The sequence below is a fragment of the Astyanax mexicanus genome, chromosome 4 (genome assembly GCF_023375975.1).
Source record: "Astyanax mexicanus isolate ESR-SI-001 chromosome 4, AstMex3_surface, whole genome shotgun sequence".
NCBI classification, from domain to species: Eukaryota; Metazoa; Chordata; class Actinopteri; order Characiformes; family Acestrorhamphidae; genus Astyanax; species Astyanax mexicanus.
Window position 1 is genome coordinate 18,436,449 of NC_064411.1, and position 27,995 is coordinate 18,464,443.

A 27,995-nucleotide genomic window follows, 5' to 3' on the forward strand; every position below is an offset into this window, starting at 1 on the left:
AGTTTAGTATTAACAGGTGTATGACATTTTAGAAATTTAATTAGTTTAGCATTATAGCAAACCTATTTGGGTTATACCCATCTTATGGGGGGTGGTCTTTGACCAGTTGTAGTATTTCTCAAGCTAACAAAGAATTTTTTTTCCTTAAAATACACAGCACATTATTATAAATAACAGCTGTCTGCGCCTGGTTTTGCTGGACCTGAAATTCTGCATGGTACATTTTATCAGTGTCATGGTGAGCACAGAATGTAGACACGTGCAGATACTGATAAAATTGTGTTTATTATAAAATAAACAGATGTAAGACGTAGTCAATACAGAAAAATGGGTAATCCCCAATAACCAGAGCAATGAAGACAAAACCATACCATAAACAAGAAACAGTCCAGAGTTCATACACGAGAGATCCAATGTCAGAGGTAATCCAAGAGGCAGTAGTGAAAACACAGTCCAGGTAATACACAAGCAATCCAATATCAGAGGCAAAGGCAATAATCAGCGTCGAGAAAAACAAAGGCAAGGTCATACACGAAATAAACTGAGACAAGAGATAAAGTAACGCTTTGTAAAGAGGAGAACCTACAATACGCGGCGTGGGTGTTTGTGTGGAGTGCTCTTTTATAGTGCCGGTAATCAATATTCGGGACTTCCTGGAGGAAGCAGGTGAGGTGTCACGTGACCAGGTGAGTGTGTGATGTCAGCGGGTGGGGCATTCTGGGTAATGTAGTTGTTGACCTGAGAACCTCCGTTAGAGCTGGGTGTGGAAGGGACAGAGGAGCTAACAGCACCAGACGTGACAATCAGCAAGCTCATAAATTTGCCAAAACTCTGTGATTCATGTTTAGAAATGGGAACCAAATACCATGTCTCCAAATGTGGTCCTGTATCAATATCCTACTAACCATTAAAAATGAGGTACAACACGTCCATCAAAATATCAGTTTATTTTATTCTCAGAGAGAGCATGAGAGCGAACCCCCCATCCCTCTCAACACACACCCCCTCCACCAACACACACACACACACACTTTCCATGCCCATTCCTTTGTTGCAGGATGGCGTGAATGTAATAAAAACTCTTCACAGCTCTGTAAAACTTAAAATCCTTCATTTTGACACCACGGTATACAAACTGTTGGTGCTGGCAAGTCATGTGACTACTTTCAAAATAAAAGTCAGCTTGTACAATTTTAAATGTAAAAATGGAAGATTTAGTGATCATAGCGAGGAGAAGTTCAGGTTTAAAAAGTAATTTCACTAAGTAACGTTATTTGGCTTACTGATTTAACAGAAAACTTGCTGTTTCACTGTAATAGTAAACACAAATGTTAGCAAATTAAAATATATTTAACCCTGCTGTTTTTAAGAAATCCCAGTTAAACCATTAAACAGCTGCTCCTTTGCTGATACTTTAATAATAAAATACAATAAACATGAATTTGATGACAATAAGAAGAATCATCACACTTTGAGCAACTTGATAAAAGTACACAATTTAACAGAATGGATTAAACTGAGAAGAAACAGAATAGAAGAAACTAACATTTGTGTAACAGAGTTAAAGACACTACAAAAATAATTTAAAAAAATACATAAAATAATATGAATCCTTAGAATATTATTATAATTATTTTATCCTTTAGTGAACAAAAGAGACTCTTGTTATGTTTAACACTCCTGTTGGAGGTTGTTTGATGTGTTGTAACAGTAAAAAGGTCATTATTTTTCTGTGATTTTACTATGAACTACAATTCCCTGCACCAACAAGAGAACTACGTGTTTTATTTATTAATTGTCCCTCCGCGGCCCCCGTAGCTCCGGAGGAGCTTGAATGCAGCGCAGGAGGAAAACAGAGCTGAGGAGCTCCGTGAAAAAGTGCTGTTTTAAGCAAATATAAGTATTTTTGAGAAAAGTTACTGGAAAAATGAGCTCTTATATCAGTTCTAGTCACTCTTCTGTGCATTTTTAGCGGGTATTGAAATATATTTTACCTAATAATTAATTATTTCTGCCCCGGTCGGGTTATCAGCTCTGAGGTACAGCCGTTTCAGCGGCAAAGCACTACATGTGACTGAGCCTGAAAATGTGTGTTCATGTGCTGTATTTACTTCTGTTTCATATTTTATAGATGTATATCCAGTTGCAGATGCTTAATAATCGACTGGGATTATTTTTGTTGTGTATGTGCAGGTATGTTGTGGTTCTTTCTCAACGTTTTGTTCTGCTGAACCGACTACTAGAGTTTAGATTTTCTGCCTCAACATGAGCCTAAACCCCAGCCTGAACTCCAGCCTGTCTGACCCGATGCATGAACTCGGGCTGGCGAGAATTCCCCCCGCTGTTCTCGGGCTCTCTCAGGTTCAGCAGAAGAAAATGTTCTGTGTTTTAATGTAATAAATCACACTGTGATTTTTGTGCTGATCCACCAGTTACAGCTTATCTGCGCGTTTAAAGCTCAACGCATGAATTAATTGATGCGCTGCGCAGGTCAGGCAGAACGTGCGGGATTGAGTCGGTGATATGTAGGAGATGTATATGCAGTTGCAGACACTTAATAATCTGCTGGGTTATTTTTTGGTGTAAACGTGTAGAGAGAATAAAGGCAGGAGGAGAGAATGAGACCTGCCTCTCCGTCTGCTCTTTAACAAGCATACTAGAGCAGCAGACGAGCTGCTACATTTGGCTTGAGAAATATTTGGCATTATGATGTAAAATGCATCAGAATAAGTGGATTTCTAAAAATGTGTCCACAATATCTGACATAAATTTGTTAAATGACTCTAAACAAGACATCACATATTTCTAAATTACCAATGTTTAAAAAATGTAGTAGATCCTGTTAACTAAGTCGTGAGTTTTTAGGAATTTTAATGGTGAATAATGTCTAACTTTTGTCATGTAATAACTAGTTGAAGCATTAATTAAAAATTTTACAGTGTTTCTTACTGTTGTAAGCACAGTTGACTGATGTAAACTAATTGTTAATGTTACCTTTATTTAAAATATTTTGTTACATATACAGATATGCCTAACAACGTGACTTAAGTTTGAACAGAAATAACATTATAAAGAAAAAATATTTATTTCAGCTGCTGACAGCATGTTTTATACTGTACTATTCCACAATAGTACAATTTATTACTTATTTTATTATCTACATTATTTCATGCATTTATAAGTTTAAAAAAAAACTTTAGTTTTAAACACTGGCTGTATTTGGAATGGCATACAACTATACTGCATACTGCACTAGTATGTACTGCATACTACACACTGCTCAGTATGTAGTATTCGGTACTCCAACAATTTTGATTGTAGTACCCTACACGCTCCCGTGACACACCAGTCAAAGCTCTGTCAGCACCCCCCCCCCCTCCGCCCAACCCAAAATCATCGACAATCGCGTTGTTTCACTGTAAACATTGTCATCTGCCCATTGAGGAGACATCGCCCAACCCTAATTACTGTCATTGTTTAAGATGCATGAAATATTTTATAATTTAGTGTAAAGGAAAAGGCTTCGGACATCATTGGTCACATGATCAATGTAGAACGAATCAAGCTTCGGCACCGTGATTCAAACCACTGCATGTTGTTTTTTCGGCACACGTTTCTTTATTTCTTTCTTTCTTTAAGTTCTCAGTTTCTAGTGAGACCAGAACAGAATTAAGAGTGTCTGAACAGTGGGAAGTCCTCATAAAGGCACTAAACAGGTGGCTGGAAGACCACCAGCGCCCCCCTTTTTATGGAAATATGAAGATGTCCCTGTAGTTTTATCTGTATAGTTTAACTCAGAGACTGTAAAAAAAGATGGAAGCCGTGTCTCCGTTCCCATTCATTCAATGAAAATGAAGCCAAAATCTTCCGCCATGTTGGCGATCCTGACACCCGATTCTGCGCAATAGTGACCAGAGGAGGGAGAAAGACTGTGGATAGCAACCTACTCATTTGAATAACCCCGCCCCTGAGGGCTGCCTCGCGGTCACAGACTGCAGAGCGGGGCGGAGCGGAGCTGTCGGTCTGTTATTGGTCCCGCCCATAACCAGCCCTTTTACAATAACCACACCTTTTTTGAATAGAGCTGAATAACGTTTTAAAAAACGAGTTCTGTGGGGATATAAAATTTTGACAATATAAGCAGAGGTTACTGTTGCATTTAAATAATGGAGGTAGAATAGGCTCAGCATCAGCAGCAGTGACATATTTCCGCTTTGGTTTATACCGGCACTCTTACTTCCTGTTTGCATTTTTAGCAGCGAGTACTACAGGATATGTGGAGTTTATAGCGAACGCAAATGCAATATTATATCGGAAGGTAGCCTGTGCTCCTACATGGGGATCTGCCCTATTTTATCCCTATTCTGAAAGCAGCGTGAGATGCATGCTTTATGATGAATTTCACCAGATCAGCGCTCCAGCGCTCAGATAAATACATGGTGTCTCTACAAATGTAAGTAATTTTCTCCTGTATTCCCACTCACCGCTGCATGTGTTTATCAGACTAGTATGTTTTAGACTCTTTTAAGTTGTTTTCCAGTGTTGTTTTTGCCTGTACGTTATGTAATGTAAGACCTGACCGGGTGAAGCTACCATTAGCTCATCGCGCTAATTTACCGGGTAAGCTAACACGCATCTAGCCGACTTACAGAGTACCAAACGCGGCTGCAGTGCTGAAGAAACCCCGCTAGGAAACTAAGATAACCCGGCCGTCCAGTATTACAAAACCTTTAACTGTTTTAAGTCACTGTTAGGTATAAGTTATTTAATGTGTAAATAGTTTAACTGTTAGACTGAGTAACTGTGATTTAATGTGTAAATAGTGGAATTAAGCGCTGTTAGCTCTGTTTCTAATTCAGATTATTTTGTTCACAGTGATGAACACGGGCCAGGAAAGATGAACTCCGGTCAGACCTCCTTTTATGTGTGAGTTTTTTTCTGTGAATTTAATAAAGTTTTTTTGCTTGTTGTGTTTTTAGTGTCATTATGCTTATTTTAGTATCACATCTCAACTAGTGGGTATGGGTAAATGTCACAATTATTTGCAAATAAAGAAGTTTATGAAACATGTTATGTTTCTTATTTATGCAACTAAAAGGTAAAACTGTGTGACACGTAGCTTAGTTTGTTAATTTAGCTTTGATGGCTTACATAAAATATTTGTTATATTATGGTTTCATTACTCATGCATTTCTGTAAAGCAGGTAATCAAAAATAAATTAAATATAAAAATAAAACTGACCATACTCGGAGTATGAAGTGAGGGAAAGTGTATAATTAAAGTAAAACAGGAATATTAAAGTTAATCTGTAATATTTGGGTGAGTAAAAAGAAATATCTGCCGTTGCTTTAAGATTTATCCTGAGGTAAGTGGTTAATAACTTTAGTTATTAGTAAACAGAGCTCACGAGCACAGCGCGCTAGACGTGATGCGGTATGCTGACTCCAGAGCGTGTCCCGAACGCGCTGCCTCATAATATCCTTTATGTGTGAAAATGCTGCCGAACAAGGGAGTCATTGCCTTTGAAGGCAATGACTACCTAGGCAGCTGTCTTCGGATTGGACCGCATCTTATATCTTAACAAAATGCAATAATGCAAACACTGTATGTAAAATGCCATTGTTTACAATGCACTTATAGCTAACCGGAAATGAGAATGCCGGTATAGATGAAGGCGGAAGTCTTACGTGCATAGAGCCTATTACAGTATATTAGAAAAAAAAAAATGTGATTGAGAGTTGTCTGTTTTGCCATTGAAACCCATGGGGATGGGTGGAGTTACACAGCTTTCTGCAGCCGAACAGCAGGGGGTGCCCGACCTGTGGTGGCTTCACTTTTGAGAGATGATGCTCTGTCCAGCTATACACAGTCTATGGTTTAACTGATTTAGGCAGTTCTGTTCAGTTAAATGACTTGCTTTTATTTTAATATTCACTGGCATTTTTGTCTTTTCCAGAAATGAAAATATTCTCCTGGAATTCACCACCAACAACCAGGATATTTATCAAAAGATCAAAGTTAAACTGCTGAAAGAGGGGAAGCACAAGCCATCATGAAGAATCTGGAGAACACACAAAAATAGTTTGCTACATTTAATAGACAAATAAAGCCAAGTCCCGACATGGAGAAACATCAGCACTCTGTCAAGAGTTTTACTAAACAGAGTACTCTCAAAAATCACCAGCGCATTCACACAGGAGAGAAACCGTATCACTGCTCAGACTGTGGAAAGAGTTTTAATCGACAGAGTCATCTCCAACAACACCAGCGCATTCACACAGGAGAGAAACCGTATCACTGCTCAGACTGTGGGGGGAGTTTTAATCGACAGAGTCATCTCCAACAACACCAGCGCATTCACACAGGAGAGAAACCGTATCACTGCTCAGACTGTGGGAAGAATTTTAATCAACAGAGTACTCTCAAAACACATCAGCGCATTCACACAGGAGAGAAACCGTATCACTGCTCAGACTGTGGGAAGAGTTTTACTACCCAGAGTGAACTTAAACAACACCAGCGCATTCACACAGGAGAGAAACCGTACCACTGCTCAGACTGTGGGAACAGTTTTAATCAACAGGGTCATCTCAAACTGCACCAGCGCATTCACACAGGAGAGAAACCGTATCACTGCTCAGACTGTGGGAAGAGTTTTACTACCCAGAGTGAACTTAAACGACACCAGCGCATTCACACAGGAGAGAAACCGTATTACTGCTCAGACTGTGGGAAGAGTTTTAATCAACAGAGTACTCTCAAAAACCACCAGCGCATTCACACAGGAGAGAAACCATATTACTGCTCAGACTGTGGGAAGAGTTTTAATCAACAGAGTACTCTCAAAACACACCAGCGCATTCACACAGGAGAGAAACCGTATCGTTGCTCAGACTGTGGGAGGAGTTTTACAGCACAGAGTGATCTCAAAAAACACCAGCGCATTCACACAGGAGAGAAACCGTATCACTGCTCAGACTGTGGGAAGAGTTTTACTGAACAGAGTAATCTCAAAAACCATCAGCGCATTCACACTGGAGTAAAACCATATTACTGCTCAGACTGTGGGAAGATTTTTACTACACAGAGTAATCTCAAAAATCACCAGCGCATTCACACAGAAGAGAAACCGTATCACTGTTCAGATTGTGAGAAGAGTTTTGCTACACAGAGTCAACTTTAAAATCATCAGCGCATTCACACAGGAGAGAAAACTGTCCCAAATTTGTTCCACGGCAATAAAAAGCGCAAATCGTAAATCTTTCAGACAGAACACCTTATCCTACACAAATGTTTCACTTTGTCACTTGGGACACGTTCCACCAGAAACAAACATGAACTGAATTTAACAACGGATTTTACATATTCAGCAAAATGAATCTGATCCAGATGATGTTTATTGAAATTAATGTTATGTTTTCTCGTATGTTTGATATTCCAGGACATTCACTCGTTGATGTACTTTTACTCTTTTCTAATATATATTTATATATACATATATGTAATGCTGAAACTATTTTACCAGTAAACTTTCATACATTTTAAATTCTAAGCTCTGACTCATTGGTCATCATTTCGTGTTCATAACACTAACTTTACCAAGTGCAGATGCGGTCACTGCACTGCCGTGCCGACTGCAACCGAGTGTATATGCTGTCAGGAGGCTAACGTGGACCATTTGCTCAGAGATCTTCCCTGCAGAACCCTGAGCAGAACTTTTCAGATTCTTGTCTGAGAGCAAGACTTTTTGGAGGTGTTTATTCTCTCTCTGTGTGAGGTCCATGCAGAAACCCTGCAGCCCGTCAACAGCAGGTATTGCCATCCCATAAACTAGCCTGTTTATATACATTTAAATATTTAGCATGTAAAGTACAAAATTCATTAAGACTGATTGTTGATAAACCGTTCAGTTTGTAAGTTAAAAGGCTTGCTGGGTAGCTAGCTTTATTTAGCTAGTGTAAGCTAGCATTGGCTAGCTATCTTAAAAAGGCTAGCATTAGCTATTTAGCTCACTAACTTAGCAGGCTAAGTAGCTAATGCTAGCTTTGTCATCTGTTAACTGTCAGCTGTGTGTGGTTTGGCTCATTCCGTGCAGCTCACAGCTGCTGCTTTTATAGTAACTCCAGTCGGACGGTCTGTACATCCCAGCTGTTCAGAGTTAAAATTAAAAAGGAGGAAAAAAGCCTCGGACTTCAGCTTATTTGTCCAGCGAACAACTAAATTAATGCTCTTGACTCAAAAACCCTATCCTCCATAGTCTTCGTGTAGAAAATGCTCGCTACTAACCCTAGCATTGTGGCTAACCCTATAAAATTATACTACACCCAGTATTGCTACACCCAGGGGCAATACAAAGGTGCCCTCTTTGCATCGATTTTTAGTTTGGCTTTTATTATCCATTAAGGAACTAGTGTAGGCTAATAGTTATTTATATGTTAGGTGTTGGAGAACCAACCTCGAGACGTCACTTACAGCGCTGGAACAAGATGGCGCTACACTTACTTAAAAAATGACGTTTAGATTGCTTATTATTTTAACTCAGTTTCACTGACAACTGTTAAACTTATAAAATTTGTTAGAGTAAAAACTCATCTTGCGAATTATATTAAATATTGAAGTGTTTCATGTCCACTTTAATATTAGCTAATGTAGCTAACTAAGACATTCCAAACTGAAAAAAAGTAGATAAAGTTAGCTAAAGTAGATAACTAAAATATTCCACACTGAAATAATGTAGTTAACATTAGCTAGCTAGCTAAATCATTCCACACTGAAACATAGTTGACATTAACAAACATTAGCTAACCAAGCTATCTAAAACATTCCACACTAAAATTAAGTAGTTAAAATTACCTAAAGTAGCTAGCTCAAACATTCCACACTGAAATAGAGTAGTTAAAATGAGCTAACCTAGCTAGCTAAAAGATTCCACACTGAAAAAAAGCGGTTAAAATTACCTAAAGTAGCTAGCTGAAACATTACACACTGAAATAAAGTAGTTAACATTACCTAAAGTAGCTAGCTAAATCTTTTCACTATGAAATAAAGTGGTTAACATTAGCTAACATAGCTAGCTAAATAATTCCACTCTGAAATAAAGTAGTTAAAATGAGCTAACCTAACTAGCTAAATCTGTCCACTTTGAAATGAAGTAAACATTAGCTAACCTAGCTAGCTGAAACATTCCACACTGAAATATAGTTAACATTGGCTAACCTAACTAGCTACATTTTTCCACTTTCAAATAAATTAAACAATAGCTAGCTAACTACAACATTCCACACTGAAATAAAGTAGCTAACCTAGCTAGCTAGATCTTTCCACTTTCAAATAAATTAAACATTAGCTAACCAAGTTAACTACAACATTTGACATTGAAATAAAGTAGTTACATTTAGCTAACCTACCTAGCTAATTCTTTCCACTTTAAAATTAAGTAAACATTAGCTAACCTAGCTAGCTTAAACATTGCACACTGAAATAGAGCAGTTAACATTAGCTAACATAGCTAGCTAAATAATCCCACACTGAAATAAAGTAGTTAAAATGAGCTAACCTAACTAGCTAAAACATCCCACACTGAAATATAGTAGTTAATATTAGCTAACCTAGTTAGCTAAAACATTCCACACTGAAATAAAGTAGTTAACACTACCTGAAGTAGCTAGCTGAAACATTCCACACTGAAATAAAGTAGTTAATATCAGCTAACCTAGCTAGTTAAAACATTCCACACTGAAATAATGTAGTTAACATTAGCTAACCTAGCTAACTAAAAGATTCCACACTGAAATAAAGTAGTTAATATTAGCTAACCTAGCTGGCTAAAACATTCCACACTGAAATAAAGTAGTTAACATTAGCTAACCTAGCTAGCTAAAACATCCCACACTGAAATAAAGAAGTTAAAATCACCTAAAGTAACTAGCTGAAACATTACACACTGAAATAAAGTAGTTAACATTAGCTAATCTAGCTAGCTAAAACATCCCACACTGAAATAAAGAAGTTAAAATCACCTAAAGTAACTAGCTGAAACATTACACACTGAAATAATGTAGTTAACATTAGCTAACCTAGCTAACTAAAAGATTCCACACTGAAATAAAGTAGTTAATATTAGCTAACCTAGCTGGCTAAAACATTCCACACTGAAATAAAGTAGTTAACATTAGCTAATCTAGCTAGCTAAAACATCCCACACTGAAATAAAGAAGTTAAAATCACCTAAAGTAACTAGCTGAAACATTACACACTGAAATAAAGTAGTTAAAATGAGCTAACCTAACTAGCTAAATCTGTCCACTTTGAAATGAAGTAAACATTAGCTAACCTAGCCAGCTAAAACAATCCACACTTAAATAGAGTAGTTAACACTTTCAAATAAATTAAACATCAGCTAGCCTAGCTAACACACTTAAATAAAGTAGTTAACATTACCTAACCTAGCTAGCTGAAACATTCCACACTGAAATATAGTTAACATTATCTAACCTAGCTAGCTAGATCTTTCCACTTTCAAATAAATTAAACATTAGCTAACCTAGCAAACACACTTAAAGTAGTTAACATTAGCTAACCAAGCTAGCTGAAACATTTCACACTGAAATATAGTTAACATTAGCTAACCTAGCTAGCTAGATCTTTCCAATTTCAATTAAATTAAACATTAGCTAGCCTAGCTAGCTAAAACATTCCACACTGAAATAAAGTAGTTAAAATTAGCTAACTTAACTAGCTAAATCTTTCCACTTTGAAACGAAGTAAACATTAGCTAACCTAGCTAGCTGAAATATTCCACACTTAAATAAAGTAGTTAAAATAAGCTAACTTAACTAGCTAAATCTTTCCACTTTGAAATTAAGGAAACATTAGCTAACCTAGCCAGCTAAAACATTCCACACTGAAATATAGTTAACATTAGCTAACCTAACTAGCTAGATGTCTCCATTTTCAAATAAATTAAACATTAGCTAGCCTAGCTAACACAATTAAATAAAGTAGTTAACACTAGCTAACCTAGCTAGCTGAAACATTCCACACTGAAATAAAGTAGTTAACCTAGCTAGCCAACCTAGCTAGTGTTGTAAAAAAAGAAAATGAAAGATGGGTTCACACCCACCCCTCATCCGGGGTACAACTCCCCTACGTGTTCGTTTGATAGAGTCGCAGACAGGTGGAGTGAAGTTGAAAGCAAATCAAGTATTTATTACTGAATTCAGGAGAACCATACACACAAGACCCCCCTCTGATCTGACTCCATGTTTATACCCCAAATGACGTGAAACCTGCTGATGAGGCGTTGCTAAAATCATCTCATGTTAGTATGCATAATTTCACGTGTTAGTAATCCATTTCACGTGTCTGACCGGACCACTAGTGTTTGGCCTTGACTGTGTTTTTCCAGAATGGAACATCGTGGCACTATCTGTGTGAGTGTGCGTCACCCCCCGCTTTGAAGCCACTGCAGGTTCCCCCACACACAGAAGGCCGCTTTGATCTAAGAGCCTCTTCTGTAGCAATTTAGTCTCGTACCGAGTGTACCAGTCGAGTTCATACAGAGTGTACCAGCCGATGATTGATGGCCGTTAGTTAGGGTCATGCAGTGAACGAAATGCTTCAAGCATGAGCTACGCAATAGTCACACAATAGATTTCATATGTTATATGCTAATGTGTTAATAACACGTGGTTAGTATGCCATACAATAGATCCTATGTGTTAGTAAATGCCTTATGTATCATGTGGGTTAGTTTGTCATAATAAAGTCTGTGTTAGTCACATGCCTGATCAAACAATGTTTTACTATATGTGTAAAGAACATATATTGTGGTTATTGGTTAATCTTCTATATAAATGCATGTAAAATACACTGTTAGTAATAGAAATGCGTATCAAACACAATGTGAGTATTGGTTAATGCATATAAGATACAAGGTTTCACACTTTTATGTAATTATAGATACTAAGATAAGTAATCATAATTGAAAGATATTTGTCAATACACCCAAGGTATAATAAACAGTTACTCTTCAATTCCCCCTTTTGACGTATCAACAAGATACGTCAACACAGCGTAATTCCTCCAAACAAGTATTTACATATGTTCAACACTTGATAAACATGTGAGTGAACATTTAACTAACAAGTGAGAGCGAAAACCTGTCCGGCAGCTAGAGGTGGGCGATACCGGGAATTTTGGTATCGATCCGATACCAAGTAAACGCAGGGCCAGTATTGCCGATATCGATACTGATACCGATACTTTTTAATATTTAAGCTTTATAGATCCAAATGATCCTAGGATATAATTTCACCAAACATTGTAAGTGATAACAAAATACTTTAGTATCACAATCAACATTTTTTGTTTAGAAACAATGGAACAGTAACAAAACAAAGTTTAAAAATAAAAAAATATATATAAAAAAATTTAATAAAAATTCTCCCCTCACTAGACATCTTTTCTAGTTCTTTGTTTCTTTGTTTCTTTTTTTTTTATAGAATTGTCATTTGGAAAAACAATAAAAAATAAGGAATTGTCTTCCTTTCAGTGCAATTCAAATGCAAGTTTTTCTTAAATAAACGGAGTGTAAAAAAATATCACTCAACACAAATCTCCTGAGGTAGAGGCGTGTCGACTCGAGGAGAGCGCTGAGTGGGCGGGGCCAGGCTGAGCCTACCTGCGTGGCGGTTTGGCTGGCTTTGCTGAGCCATGTGACGCATGTGCAGCAACAAGAGACCAGAGAGTAGACTGTGGTGAATCTCGTGCGAAGCAGTCAGTGCGTGCGGCAGAGAAAAAAGCTTGAATATCGATATTTTTACACGAGTATTGCTCAATACCAATACCAGCGTTGGTATCGATATTATCGATATTTGGATCGATCCGCCCACCTCTACCGGCAGCCACCAACCAATTTTTGACAGGAAAAATTCTCCCACAGCCCCTTCTGCCCCAGGCGGCCAATATTACTCTGTCAATGGAGGAAGTGACATTATTGCCCTAAAGTCAGCCCCAGCAGTTCCTCCTGCTCTTCCTCACACTCCAGTATAGGTAACATATATGGTGATTTATCGTCTTTGCCCTCCATCAATATACCCATTAGAGTAATGGTTATTATTACCTGGAGCCATATTGGAATAACTGGAGGAAGTGCTGGTTCGTTATGGTGTCCGTACTTTGTCCTGTTCCACCCCCTTTTCCTGTACACAGCCATTATTAAACCATAAATGTGTTTTCCCTCTAAGTTTCCCTCTATTTAGTAAACTGTTATGTATAGCCCTATATGTGTAAGTGTTAAGGTTACAGAGTGTTTTTTTTTTTTCACAATTCCGTTTTTTGAAGAGTCCAAGGGAACCTGTAAAGAAAAATAATGTGATCTCCCTCTAGTCAACACACTTTCTGCAATGATTGAATTATAAAATACACACTTTAAATAATAAGCTAAACCCTCTCTACGTTTGATTTATTTGTCACTAGGTCAAGTGGAATCCCCTTTCTACCCCTGCTGATTTTATCACTTTATTTAAGGCATAGATTTTCCACTATAATAGAATAAATCAACCCTCCTAGAAAAAGAAACACAAAAATCATCAATCAATGAAAAATTAAACAATAGAACTGTCCATCCGATATTTTCGTCTGCTTTTTTTTTCTTCATTCTTCTTGCTTCAGGGTTTTGAGGGTAGACTACCTCAGCCCCACGTACGAAGAGCTTTATTCTGGCTCTTGGTGTCTGCAATATCAGTGAATGAAAAGTATGAGTTGGTGTGTGATAAGACTATGTGTGTTCTTTAATGAGATGTGTTTAAGAGTCACTGTATGTAGTGTACTGTGACACAATCGAAATGCTGCTGAGTGAGTTACTCCCTCAATTCCGCTCCTCAGTCACAGCCAGGCACTGACGGCCCCTGCTGTCTGCTGCTGCGGGGTGAGTGTGCTACCCCTCCTTCCTGCTGCGAGCCTCCATCTGAGTCAGACGATTCAGCTGCTGTTCTCACCTCTCCTTCTGGCTCTGTGAGCGATCTCTGGGCTGGGTGGCTGCACACTGGCTCCAGTTGTACCATGTCGAACCCTCGCCTTTCAGTTGATCTGCGTACGTTGTTCTCTCAGGCTCGTTCCCCTTTCGTGCGTAATGGCGGAGGAGCCCTCACTCTGTGTCTGGACTGGTCCACCTGTGCACCACGTTCTCCTTCTCCCCCTGTGTAAACAGATCTGAAGCAAGACTTTTATATTCGTTAAAATCATGTTTAAGATTCTCTATTTATTTTGGAAGTCTTTTAATGGTTCCGCCGTGTCTCCTTCCTGCAAGTTAAAATACATGGTTAAAATACATTTATCACACTTAACTTGAGCTGTAATTTCCCCTTCGGAAGTTAATTATTTCATATTTAAATTTTGTCTGTGCACAGATTTCAGCCCAATTTTGTTGTCTTACCTTCTTCAGTTGTCTTTCAGTTATATTCAATCATGATTTTTACTGTCAAAAGTGCTTTAAATACCTAACATTCAGTAATTTTAAATTTTAAATTACACCATTTAATTGCCAGCACCATTAATTACTGGCTTTTACCTTACTTTTGTTCACATCCCTTTCCCTTTTAGTGTAACTGCTTCCCTGTTGCTCTAACTAATCTCTTCTATCCAAATTAGATCTTACAAACACTTCCAATTTGCACGACCAAGTTTACCACCACACACACACTATGTCTCATGCATGCACACACGCTCATGCATGCACACACACAAACTCAAACACTTCTACTTCCACTCTCAAAGACCCTACCAAAGTTAAAGATCAGCACTAGACACTAAAACAACCCAGCTCTGGAGTTCCATCATTGTACAGACCATATTTTACTGCTTCACAGCCCAAAGCTGCTGCTTTAAACGCACCTGCTGTTAAACCTCCCACTGAATGCTTCCTGCATATCTTCTTATATTGTATTGATAATACTACATAGATAATAAAAAAGGAACAAACATATGGAAATATATCTGAATCATGTTTATTATTATTGCTCCATGCAAAGTTTTAATGATCAGCTGCTCTATTCTCCCATTCATCTCCACACTGATTTATACAATATCAGGGCCCAAAGTTTTAAACTCAGCACAAACTACACATAATGTGGCTTCTGTCTCAGGAATGGTTCCATATTGATGTACTGGGCTTTCTTGGGTTACTTTTGCTTGGACTTTAGAATCACCGCTTGTGGCTAAATTATTTTCCGCGGTGTGCTGTTTATTAAGTAATTATGTTTCTGACTTTATTCAATTCCCAAGATTTTATAAAGACTTGATTTCTATATTTAGTTGATTTTATTAAGTGCTTTAAGAATTGGGATAGTGGAAAGTGATTATTTTCTCTGTATCAATCTTTCCATTACAGACAATAATATTATCAATATTAATAAACACAGATGTTATGCTTTGCTTTGTCCACGTTATTATAGCAAGTAAATCCGAACAATGCTTTACATTTACTGATCAATATGTTCAATATGTATTTATGCATATACAATGCCAAGCAGATTGCTTTTCACAATTATCAACAATACATCTACTTCCTTAAGCAATTTACCAAGCCTCACACATTGTTTTCCCTGCTCAAAAAAGCGGCTTACATGTTGAATAGTGAAAGTTTAATTTTGTGTCTACATTTCATATTTTAAAGTTAGGATTGAGTGTGTCTTAAAAGCTAAAACTTTTACAATATTGCTGAAAGTAATTGCTCATCTGCATAGTGGTTGTTTTAAAACCAAACTTTAGAAAGATAAACAGTTTAAAAAATGCTCTATATCTATAAAATAATGATTGGTCAAAAAATTTTAGTAATAGTGGTGAGGGATGAAAAAGGTAATAGGTTTAAAAAAGATAAAAAGTATAAAATAATTATTGTGCAAATAATGGTGGTAATAATGATCATCTATTTACCTCTCCCCCTTTTTCTGAAACAGAATTTCTGTTTCAGAGAACGCAAAATTGCTTCACCCTCTGACTGTCCATTGGGCTGGTCTACCCCGCCCAGGCCTCCACTGACCCACACCCCATCACTGCATTCATCCACTCACTCTCCCCCTGGGCTGCGCTTCCCTTCCATGATGTTTTCTCCGTGTTCTGTTGAATTGCATGTGGTGTTCAGATCGAGACTGTGCCTGTCTTAGGTTGTCCCGTTGTAGTAAGTTGGGATCTTACCCGTCTTTGGCCACCCAGCCTAGCCCACTGAACCACACACAGCGTAGCAGCACAGTTTTATCAAGATTCAGTGCCGTAGTGTTCCTGCAGGGTACAGTTAGGGAGCGCACACCCACGGTATGTCATACTGTCATAAACTCACACTCTGATGGTTACTGTGAAAGCCCGTGCACGGCACCAAGTACCCATGGTTTATTATTTGTTATTATTGTATACAGATTTTCCTTATTACCATCAGTATCACCTTTTCTCTTCCACTGAATTTAACTTAAATTATTTGCTTTGATGCCACTGCTCTGGAATAGACCCAAAAGAGTGCATGTCAATGAATAATTATTCAGATTTGGCATCTGTACCTTAAAGGTGTACCACAAGGTTAAGTTTCGGTCCAGTTTTATTTAATATATACATCAATTATATTGCTGGCTCTGCTTCTCAGACTACAAACTTTACCATTATGCAGATGAAACAATTTTATATTGCTTAGCTGATTTTGTTCATGCTACAGCCAGAAAATTATGCATTTGTTTTATAGGTGGCATTGTATAAGCATGAAAACTAAATTTATGCTATTTTCCAGATCTCTTTCTAGTCTAATTTAATACCGTGAAGCAAAACAGAGAGCTGCATTTTTAAACACATTTTATTTCCCCTTATTTAAAACGAGAAAGACCCAATTCACTAAAGCTTGTATTACATCCAATACTGAGTTTCCTTTTCAAATAAATAAGGTCTTTTCTCATTGGTTTCTGAAATCAACTATCCCTCTGAAGAGGATCAAAATGTCAGCATAGCCTGAGATACATGAGAACATAGAGAAATTTGATATTACATCTGTCTTATATAGATCTCATTCAGCTAGGACTGAACTGAGATCAGTCTGAATAAGAAACGAATAGTAAGATAATTGACTAAATCACCTGATAGAAAAAGCTGTGTTTGGAATGGCTCACTCATTAACTCATTCACTATTCACTATGTAGCATTTTTCTATTTATTGAACTGATTATTTAACAATCAAACAAGAAACCATGTTTATTTGTCCTGCTCTGAGGACATCTGACACAGCAGTACTGCATGGCATAGTATATTTTGGAATTTCTAGCATACATCTTCTGTACAATATTATCATAATATAATGTAATTAATAGTGAACTATATGGGGAAAAAATGTACTGCTCAGTTTTTACAAAGCACTGTAAAAATGGCCAATCCAAACTGCTTAGTATTTCTGCAATAGGAAACGATTCCGACACAGCCACACACCTTTATTATTTTCATTATTAGATTTGCTTATAGAATATAGAGTTAGACATATGTCCCTGTTAGGTTAGGGCCTCAAGATATAGTCCAATACCCAAAATTAAGCTAATTATTTTCCTCAATTCTGACTCCCCCTTTTTTTTTTTTTTTTTTTTTTTTTTTTTTTTTTTATTAGTTTTGCTAACCAACCCCTGTGGTGGAAAATAATGACAGGAAGAAAGAAAACTTCAGAGTCTCTGAGTCTTGATCAGAATGAGTAACAAGATTTATTGAGAAGACACACGTATGAATACAGAGTGATCTCCTGCCTTGCAAGAGTGCCACGCTCTCTTTATACCCCACCCTTACTATCTTACTTCCCAATTATGGGCACAGTGCCACCATTGTGACACGTCAACTTCTTCTGACAGGTGGTATGACATAATCCCTTAGTGGGCATATCAGGCTGGTTCTCAAAACATTGCAAGCAGAAAGGAAGATGACCCTGGCGCCAGAATTTGTAGACAGAACAACTGTGACGTGCATTCCTTAACACATACACATAGACACACACTGTTTTCCCCAGATAGAAAAACTCTCACTCAGCATCTTAGATATGCTCACTGAGGGAAGAATGTTAAGTTCAGTTAAACTGAGTACACATTATCATCGCATGGAATAAAAAGTAATATCATTAATAGTCGTCATTGTTTATGAATTATCACACGTCATTGATTATGAATCATTTCAATAAACACCTTCCATCACACTCCCCCCTTTGATTCTGAATCAATAATAATTTTTTACAGATAATTTTCTTTACCTTCATCAAACAAACGGTCCAGCCTAAATGCAGTATCTAACTCTATTGTATCTACTGCAACTTGCAGGAACTGGCCTTTCTTCTGCATATGGCGGAACAAAAATTAATAGATATATATTAGAAAAGAGTAAAAGTACATCAACAAATAAAATCTCGATAGATCAACACATTCGCAACCCATAGAGAGAGAGAGAGAGAGAGAGACAGAGAGACAGAGAGAGATAGCCAGTCGAGGGCCAGAGAGAACTCCTCATACTTCATCCAAGCAGTTATACATTTTGCAAATGACATGTGATTGTACAGAACTTATCAATATGATTACGTCAGCAGAGTCCAGTTAACAGCATGTTGTCCAGTTTTAATGGCGTGATTAGCTCCAGCCTGTCTGAGCAACAAGTTCTTATCATGATGTTGTTCAGCACTGTGTCCTTCCTGAACACAGCAGACAGTCCTTAAGTGTCCTAAAGTCTGTGAGAAGATGAGACAGAGGAAAAGAGTGGATGGAAAGATCTTCTGGCTATCTGAGGAGAGGTTTCCAGCACTTCACTCAGATAACTTGTTGTCTCCTAGTTCATATGCACTGGTCCCAGAACAGCAGTGAAGCTTCTCTGCCACTCAGGGTCACGTTCTCCTCACAGCTCTCATTGTTGATGAAAACACTCTGACCTTCCTGATTCCTGAAAAAGTAAAAACAACCTCCAAAGCCTTGTGTCATTGTGACACAGTTAAAACAAGAGCAAAGATCATAAGGTTATTAAGTGAATTATAAAGTGAACAGTAAAAATAATAACTGTATATATAAATGTATAAAACATTTAAGAATAAGAGTGTGAAGGTGTGGTTATCTCCAATCACACCCTTCACTCCCCGCTTCTAGACCAAATGGAATCATCCAAGATTCCATGATGGTCTACATAACGCCTAAGAAGCCCCGGGAGTAATGACAAGTGTCCGCATACAGAGTATGAGAACAAGTGTTTGTTCATCTCAGCTGTGGACATGCTGGGGCCTATTGCACACCAGTCCCCACGCCGGACTCTCCCTGCCTCGTCATGCCCACCATGGATCTGAGAAGATTCATAAACAAATTTTTACTACATTAACTTTCTCTTTTTTTTTTCAGAATTACAACATAAACTTAAAGTGTTAAAATCAAGTCAATGTTTTTCAACATTGTCACTGTTTTTGCTCTAGACTATAGAATACATTGTCTCAACATTTATTTATCAAATGCCTTCTTATTTTCTTTTAACCTTTCACATTGTCTAATTTAATCTGCAACCATAATAATGTATATATTTTTATACATTAATTAGACATTTTCTTACACTAGATGCTGAGAAGCTGATCTACACCTTTGTTTTGATTAGACTATTGTAATGCATTGTTCTCTGGATTACAATTATTATTCTCTACAATTTACAAATTACATCTTGGTCAAAATGCTGCAGCTACAGTTCTAACTCACACACAAAAAAAAGAGAGAAGATTATTTAGATTGGACTTTAATATTCATTTAGTGTAAAAAGTGTAAAAATCTCTTAACTGCTTAGCAGCTAAGTATATCTCAGGACTCCTGACAGATCGACAATTCCAGCTCATTTGTTGAGAACGTTTAACATTGCCTTTTGTATTTATGCACCAAAGATTTGTAACTCTCTATCAGTTTATATCCATCAGGGATCACCCAGTTCTTCCTTTGAAGCCCATCTAAAACTTATTTGTGCACTTCAGATTAATCTTAGTTTTATTTATTTTAAAATAGTTTGTTATGTGCCAAAATTCTTAATGCCAATCTGTAGACAAACAATCCTCAACTTTACACATACTCAGAAATCTTTAAAGCATTGTTCAGAATATTTAGTCTGATTAGTGCTGTTATTTGAGGGCGAACACACAAAGAGCATAAAACACCCCTTTTTATTTTAGTTATTGAGTAGAGAGTTCAGTTCCTCCAAATCTGTGATGAGTATGATGCAGTCAGTGCATTTCCTCTATATCCTTTGTAAACTTATTTTCCATCTGTTAACCTGAGTCTAAAAACATTTGGCTGATGTTAGAATTTAAATGTGTGTGGAGTTGTGTCCACAAGCTGTTGTAGGGATGGTCCACCTAAGTTTAGACTAACTAGTTCCTATGACAGTGATTTTGAAGCTATGAGCTGCAGTGGTCCTGTTTGAAGTTATTAGCCTAATATTTATTTTCCTTGTTCAGTTCCAATATATATTTTTGCGAACTGTGCTACCTGTAAATTAATTGCAAAAATAAAAACATATTTAAGTTTCACTTGTTTGGCATAGTTGCAAGACTGTTAGCTGGTGGTTTAGCAAGCTAGTTATTATTATATATATTGAATTAATTTAGCATTAATATTAATGCACATATAAGAGAAAGATTTCTATCTTACCCTATATATATTTTTTTTTAAAAACTTTTGGAGCAAGCAAAGCTCTTTTTGTAGTTGATAGTCTACATTGATGTATTAATAAGATTTTAAATGGTTGATTTTTATTTAAGCCAGCATGCTTGGTTACTTTAGCTAGTTACAACTACATCTGAGTTTATATGTATTAATTTTGTCAAAAGCCAGTAAACAACTTCCCTTACATAAGCCTTAATGGAGAAGATTGTTATTAAAAATGTTTTATACAAATCATAGTCATTAGGCAACATAAATTACATAATGTAAACCTAAAAAAAAAAAAAAACTTTCCAGTGAAAATTGAGGGCCAATGTGTGATAGGCCTCTAATGTATTAATCTGCCAAGCAACCATGTTTGGCTACTGTTTACAATGAAATTAAAGATTTTTTTCCCTGAACTAGATATTATTTTTAATTCATCAAAGTTTTTGATGAGAAACACTATTTAAAAGAGAAACAAAAAAAGCTAAAACCTCCCTTTTTTTTTTTTTCCTTAAAAAGAAAGGTAAAACAGTCATAATTTGAGTCACCACCAGATTTAAAGTTTAACCAAACATTTTCTACATGAGGCATAAACATCAAAAATTAAATAAAATCACTCCTTTTAATGGAAAAAAAGTCTCACGTCTCCGTTGCTGGCTCAGGCTGAGGGGTGGATCCACTGGGCTGATTGGCTGCTGGGGGTGGGTGGTGTTGATGGTTGAGCAGGTGCTGTCTGAAGCGGTCTCTGATCGCTCAGTTCTTCCAGATCTGAAACCAGTTTCCTGGACCAGTGCTGTAACATTTCAATCACAGCAGGTCCGGTGAAGACACAGTCCAGCCATCGACCGACAGCTGGACCAAACATAGTCTCTCATCTGAGACTCTCCTCATGAAGTGCTCTGGTTCAGATGATGTTCACAGTACTGTTGCAGAGGACCCTGTCTCTGAGGGTCAAAACTCCGGTGATGAGCACCACCCCGCCTTCTCAAACACCCAGAAAACAGCACTGAGCAACAATCAGTCAAAAGAGAAAAATCCCTCCAAAAAAAACCTTAAAAGAAAAAAAATAATAATAAAAAAGAAATCCTGAAAGGAATTCTAACATGGTTAAAAATTGTTTAGCCTCATGAAATAACTAAAACAAAAATTATTTCCAGCCAAACAATGCTTGATATTTCTAAACTGTATAAACATTAACATTATATTGTTGTGCTCTGATGGGGACTCAAAATATAGCCAAGAATATGCAAGCAAGTTCTTCATTGCCAGAAATAGAAAACATATGGAAAGCAAAACAAAAAGCTCAATTTTTTTTTTTTTTTTTTTTTTTTTTAAAAAACATCTGATGTCTCCTTGTTTAAAAGTCAGAAAGAGAGACCCAATTCACTGCAGCTCGTAATAGATACAATATTAAGTTTGTCAAATTAAAGCTTTCCAAAGAAAGTAAGATCTTTCCTTACTGGTTTCTAAAATCTACCATCCTCATTAAGATAATCAAAAGATCAGCATAGACTGAGATACATGAGAACCACTAGAGAAATTAGATATGTGTATTCTTTAAATCTCATTCAGCTGAGACTGAGCTGAAGTCAGTCTCAATAAGAAAAGAATAATAATAGAAAAGGCCTCAACCACATGAAGACAGAAGCTGTGTTCAGAATGGCTCACTCATTAACTCTTTCACTATGTAGCATTTTCTATTTACTAAACGAATTATGGAACAACCAAACAATAAACCATGTTTGTCCTGCTCTGAGGACGTCTAATACAACAGCACTGCATTGCATTGGAATTTCTAAATTTTGTGATGCATTAGGTTTTCCATAGTGAACTATATAGGGAATAGAATGTACTGCTGCGGTTTTAAACAGTACTGCAAAAATGGTTTATACACTATATAGTGCACTATTTCTGGAATAGGGAGCGATTCTGACACAGCCACACACACATTATATTCATCATTAGATTCGCTTATAGAATATCAGAGTTAGACAAATGTTAGAAACATACACACTTACACACACGCACAGACACACACACACACACACACACACACCAAATGTGATAGAAGATAGCAGAGAAGAGATGTTTTGTCTATCTCTCTCACTGCTTTATTCAACACACGCAGAAACACACACACACATTGTATCAAAAGCCTGGAATCCTCATTTCTTTTCTGTTTCAATCAGGGATGACTTTCACAATGTGGACATTTGTACATAACTCATCACTACTACTCAAACATGAAGCTGTCTCACATATTCGCTAAACTGCCATCCTCCGAATTCTACAGCATTCTCCATAGAGATAATGAAACATGTTACATTGAAGAGTACCAGCATGGCTCAATATTCTGCCCTACTTTAATATATGTATATTGTGTTTATATGCTAACGATTCCAAACTTTTGAACAACACTACATAAACACACACACACACAGACATACACATATAGTCTTGGCTCATTTGATTGAAAAGAGCTGTATCATGAATTTTTGGATTAAGTTTCAATTCTTTAGTTACTTGGGATCCCATTTTGTTCTCTCATTCGATTTTAATGACTCAGAGTAATTTAGCCCCAATAATCACGTCTCACCTTCCTTCTTCTATCCCTGCTTAATACACAATCAGTACCCTGTACTATTATAGTATTATTTATGCACTCCTCCCCACGGTCCCGGGACCTATTACTCTAATGACACGTCTATCAATAGAGGCCTCACGACCAGGCTAGTCTTCTCTTTAACTTTAAAGATATATTTACATACATCAATAAAGGCCTCACGACCAGGCTAGTCTTGTACACCGTCATGTAACTATACACTGTCCAGGGCGGAGTGCTGAAGGAAGGATGGAGGGGAGTAAATTAATTTAAGAACAAATTTTACATTCAAAATTTCCTTAATGAGTAAATTAGTTAACCTGTCACTCACCACCAATGTTTGTTGATGAGGCTTGGATTTGCGAGTGGGGGGGAGAGGCCGCACTTACCCCCGCGGTACTTTGTCCTTATTCTGTGGAATTTCCCTTGCTTCTGGGGCCCAGCTGTTTTGCTGGAGAGCGTCCTCGGCGGGTGATAGTCTCTCCCCCTCCGCCGCAAGACCATGCTCATCCTGTTCCGTGACGCCAAATTGTGGTGGAAAATAATGACAGGAAGAAAGAAATTTTCAGAGTCTCTGAGTCTTGATCAGAATGAGTAACAAGATTTATTGAGAAGACACGCGTATGAATACAGAGTGATCTCCTGCCTTGCAAGAGTGCCACGCTCTCTTTATACCCCACCCTTACTATCTTGCTTCCCAATTATGGGCACAGTGCCACCATTGTGACACGTCAACTTCTTCTGACAGATGGTATGACATAATCCCTTAGTGGGCATATCAGGCTGGTTCTCAAAACATTGCAAGCAGAAAGGAAGATGACCCTGGCGCCAGAATTTGTAGAACAACTGTGACGTGCATTCCTTAACACATACACATAGACACACACTGCTGGCGCCAGATAGAGAAAACTCTTACTCAGCATTTCAGAAATGCTCACTAAGGGTAGAATGTTCAGTTCAGTTTACAGTACACATTATCATCGCATAGAACAAAAAGTAATATCATTAATAGTCGTCATTGTTTATGAATCATCACACGTCATTGATTATGAATCATTTCAATAAACACCTTCCATCACAAGAGTTATGAGGAGCAGGGTTCAGCCAAACCATACCCAACTGAGAGCTCCCAGAAGTGGCTTTTTTAAAGGTCCCTCTCCTCTCTCAGGCAGCGCTGATCATGAGCTGCCAGCCGTGTCTGATCAGTGCTGCTGCTTCCAGGTCACATGGGTTCGGCGCTGTCCAGGTGCTGAACTTTCAGCCAGGCTCCTCTTGACAGCTCTGTGTTGTCGGCACTGTCCAGGTGCTGAAAGCTCAGCACGAGCCCTCTGGCTTTCGACACGCACAGTACTCCTAGCTGCAGAGACCCACCCAGTGTTTGGTTAAACAAACCCCGTAATCTGATTGGTCTAGATAAAGCATTCCTATTGGTCCATCAATCAGGCGTAAAACAGGGTCGTAATTCGCAACTGCAGCTAGAGCTTCGCACACGCAGCAGAGAAGATGAATGAGAGGATTTTTAGCTCCACAGTGAAAAACACCCACTGTCACATTTACAACCTCACAAATTCCATGTGATTTTTGGTCTGACCCAGCTTAAGCCATTTGAGCAGTACTGATTCACACGTTCAGGAGATTGGATTTACAAATTTAAAAATATATATTTATATATATTTAAAATATTTTGTCACATTTTTACATTTGAATTATTATTAATATTACTTTCTGTTTCAAGTTTGTACATTCCAGTTAATTTGTGGATTTGGATTTTCGTGCATGCAGTTGTTTAAACGCAGTTACATGTTTCAGTACATTTGTGACTTCTGTTTTACAAACTCAAAATCTTTATGACCCTTTTTTGACTCCATATTAACAGAACAGAGCGACAAAACCAAGTTAGCCACTGGCAACATACAGGGCCATCTAAAAAAAAATATATATCTTTATAAAGGTACTTTATTTCAGTAATTCAGTTCAAAATGTGAAACTTGTATGTTATATAGATGTATTAAACACAGAGTGATCTATTTTAAGCATTTATTTATTTTATTGTTGATTATGAAGCTTACAGCCAATGAAAACCCAAAAATCAGTATCTCAGAAAATTAGAATATTATATAAGACCAATTGGTACTTTTGGCAGTTTGGGCAGTGTGCCAAGTCCTGCTGGAAAATGAAATCCACATCTCCATAAAAGTTGTCAGCAGAGGGAAGTATGAAGTGCTGTAAGATTTTGTGGGAAAACAAAACTGCACTGACTTTAGACTTGATAATAAAACACAGTGGATCAACACCAGCAGATGACATGTCTCTCCAAACCATCACTGATTGGTGGAAACGTCACACTAGACCTCGAGCAGTTTGGACTGTGTGTCTCTCCACTCTTCCTCCAGACTCTGCTCCCTTGATTTACAAATAAAATGTAAAATTTACTAATGATCAGTGATGGTTTGGAGAGACATGTCATCTGCTGATGTTGATCCACTGTGTTTTATTATCAAGTCTAAAGTCAGTGCAGGATTTCATTTTCCCACAAAATCTTACAGCACTTCATGCTTCTCTCTACTGACAGCTTTTATGGAGATGCAGATTTCATTTTCCAGCAGGACTTAGCAAACTGCCCACAGTGCCAAAAGTACCAATTTGACTTATATAATATTCTTATTTTCAGAGACACTGATTTTTTTTTTGTAAGCCAAAATCATCAACAAATAAAGAAATAAACACGTAAAATAGATCACTCTGTTTTTAATACATCTATATAATATGAGTTTCACATTTTAAACTGAATTACTGAAATTAAGTTAATTTTTTTTACATGGCCCTGTATTGTTAACAAATATTGTTGTTGTTAAGGAACTATTTTATGATGCAAATAACTTTTAATGAGTTCATGATTCTACAAAGAAACAGACAGTTAAGGAACTATTTTTAACTGTGTAAAATAAAGTCTCTAATAAGCCCTTTATTTTTTAACAGAAATGTGAAGGTGCAAAAACAACCGAACTTGAGGTTGTTGGGATCTCCACAAACGCCACAAATGACACCCTTCTCCTATGTGCCAGTATGGAGGAGCTTGTGATTCCAGCAGAAATTTGGTCTGGCAACATTGATGACATTGTCCCTTCTTTGCTCCTCACCATTAGGGTCACCATGGAAGGAGGGGTAATTTGCGCCCTGGACAGCCCAGTGTTTAATGAGGTTAAATCAGCGTTGTTTGTTGATACTGTTCCTGAGTGGGTTACTTTGTGGTTCCTAAGTGGTTGTTAATGAGTCCATGTTTCTAAGTGGATGCTGAAGTGGCAAAGCTTGTTTATGTTTTACTACAGGGTTGCAAATATTATATATTTATCTTTACATTAAAGTATAGTTTTAAAAATGTTTAAAAGAATCTTAAATCATTTGATGTGAAGATTAAATGCAATGTTTGGCTAAATGATGGGGATACAACTGGGTAATATGGCCCAAAAATATATACTTGGTGATATGACAAAACATTTTACTTAGTTTTAGTTTTAAGAATACACGACTACAAAAATTTAATATACAATTTTATTTGGTAATATTATTGCATACGACATGATATGACAATTGATATATTAGAAAATACAGGAATTTTATTCAGACTGTAACAGAAGCCAATGATCCAACATCTAGAAAGGGAAAGTTTAATAACGAACTTTAAATTGGCTTGGAAAAGTGCGTTAATAACATAGAAAAATAAAATGGTTGCTAAGCTGTTTCTGTCCGAAGAGTGAACTCCAAAAACTTTTGGTTAGACGCTAAAATCCAAAGACAAATGTCTTTAGCTAAATGGTTGAATGCCAAGACTTTGGCTGATAAAGCCGTATCCAAAGACCTTTGAATAAATAATTAAATGCCAATATTTTGGCTGATAGTGTGAGATAAACTTGAAAAACCTACAAATGTTGTTTAATATTGTGTTACACACAGTTCATAAAGTAGTAATATTTTAATAATTGTAAAGCTGGAATAATGAGTTACGGTTAAGGTGTTGCATTATCTAACTAGAAGGCCTATGATGTGATAACTACATAATGTCACCTGTAGGTGGCAGTAAAGCAGTAAATGACCAGTCGAACCTTAAAAACTCATTCTTTCTGAAGTGCGCTTGATTAGTTAATAAACTTTTCATTTTATACCCACTGAAGCACAAATAGTCTAGATGGAAACAGGGGTCCACGAGCACATAGTGGATTTTTTTTCTTAATCTAGGTAACAGGATGAAATAATGTCCCATGACATTTATTTTTAAACCTTTTTATAGATCTATGCCAATTCCGAACCGAAAAAAAAAAATTATGAAGAAAATGGCATAGCTCCTTGAGTTAAAAACCTATACCATAGACTGTATATAGCTGCACAGAGCATCGTCTCTCAAAAGTGAAGCCTCCACAGGTCGGGCGCCCCCTGCTGTTCGGCTGCAGAAAGCTGTGTAACTCCACCCATCCCCATAGGTTTCAATGGCAAAACAGACAACATTCAATCACGTTTTTTTCCAATATACTTTAATTTTACCTCCATTATTTAAATGCGGCAGCTAGTGTAACCTCTGCTTATATTGTCAAATTTTTATATTCCCACAGAATTCGTTTTTTTAAAACGTTATTCAGCTCTATTCAAAAAAGGTGTGGTTATTGTAAAAGGGCTGGTTATGGGCGGGACCAATAACAGACCGTCAGCTCCGCTCCGCTCTGCAGCCTGT

General features: G+C 37.2%; 2 protein-coding genes across 2 annotated transcripts in view; both read left to right on the forward strand.

The window, feature by feature from the left end:
* The window catches only part of LOC125801480 (gastrula zinc finger protein XlCGF49.1-like), a 280,269-nt gene that overhangs the window by 6,719 nt on the left and 245,555 nt on the right, over positions 1–27,995 (forward strand). The window lies entirely within an intron of this gene.
* On the forward strand, positions 2,842–7,553 carry LOC111197412 (zinc finger protein 345-like). The gene is made up of 2 exons (XM_049477812.1): positions 2,842–4,926; positions 5,958–7,553. The coding sequence occupies exon 2, from the start codon at positions 6,123–6,125 to the stop codon at positions 7,182–7,184; it is 1,062 nt and encodes a 353-aa protein (XP_049333769.1). The 5' UTR covers positions 2,842–4,926; positions 5,958–6,122; the 3' UTR covers positions 7,185–7,553.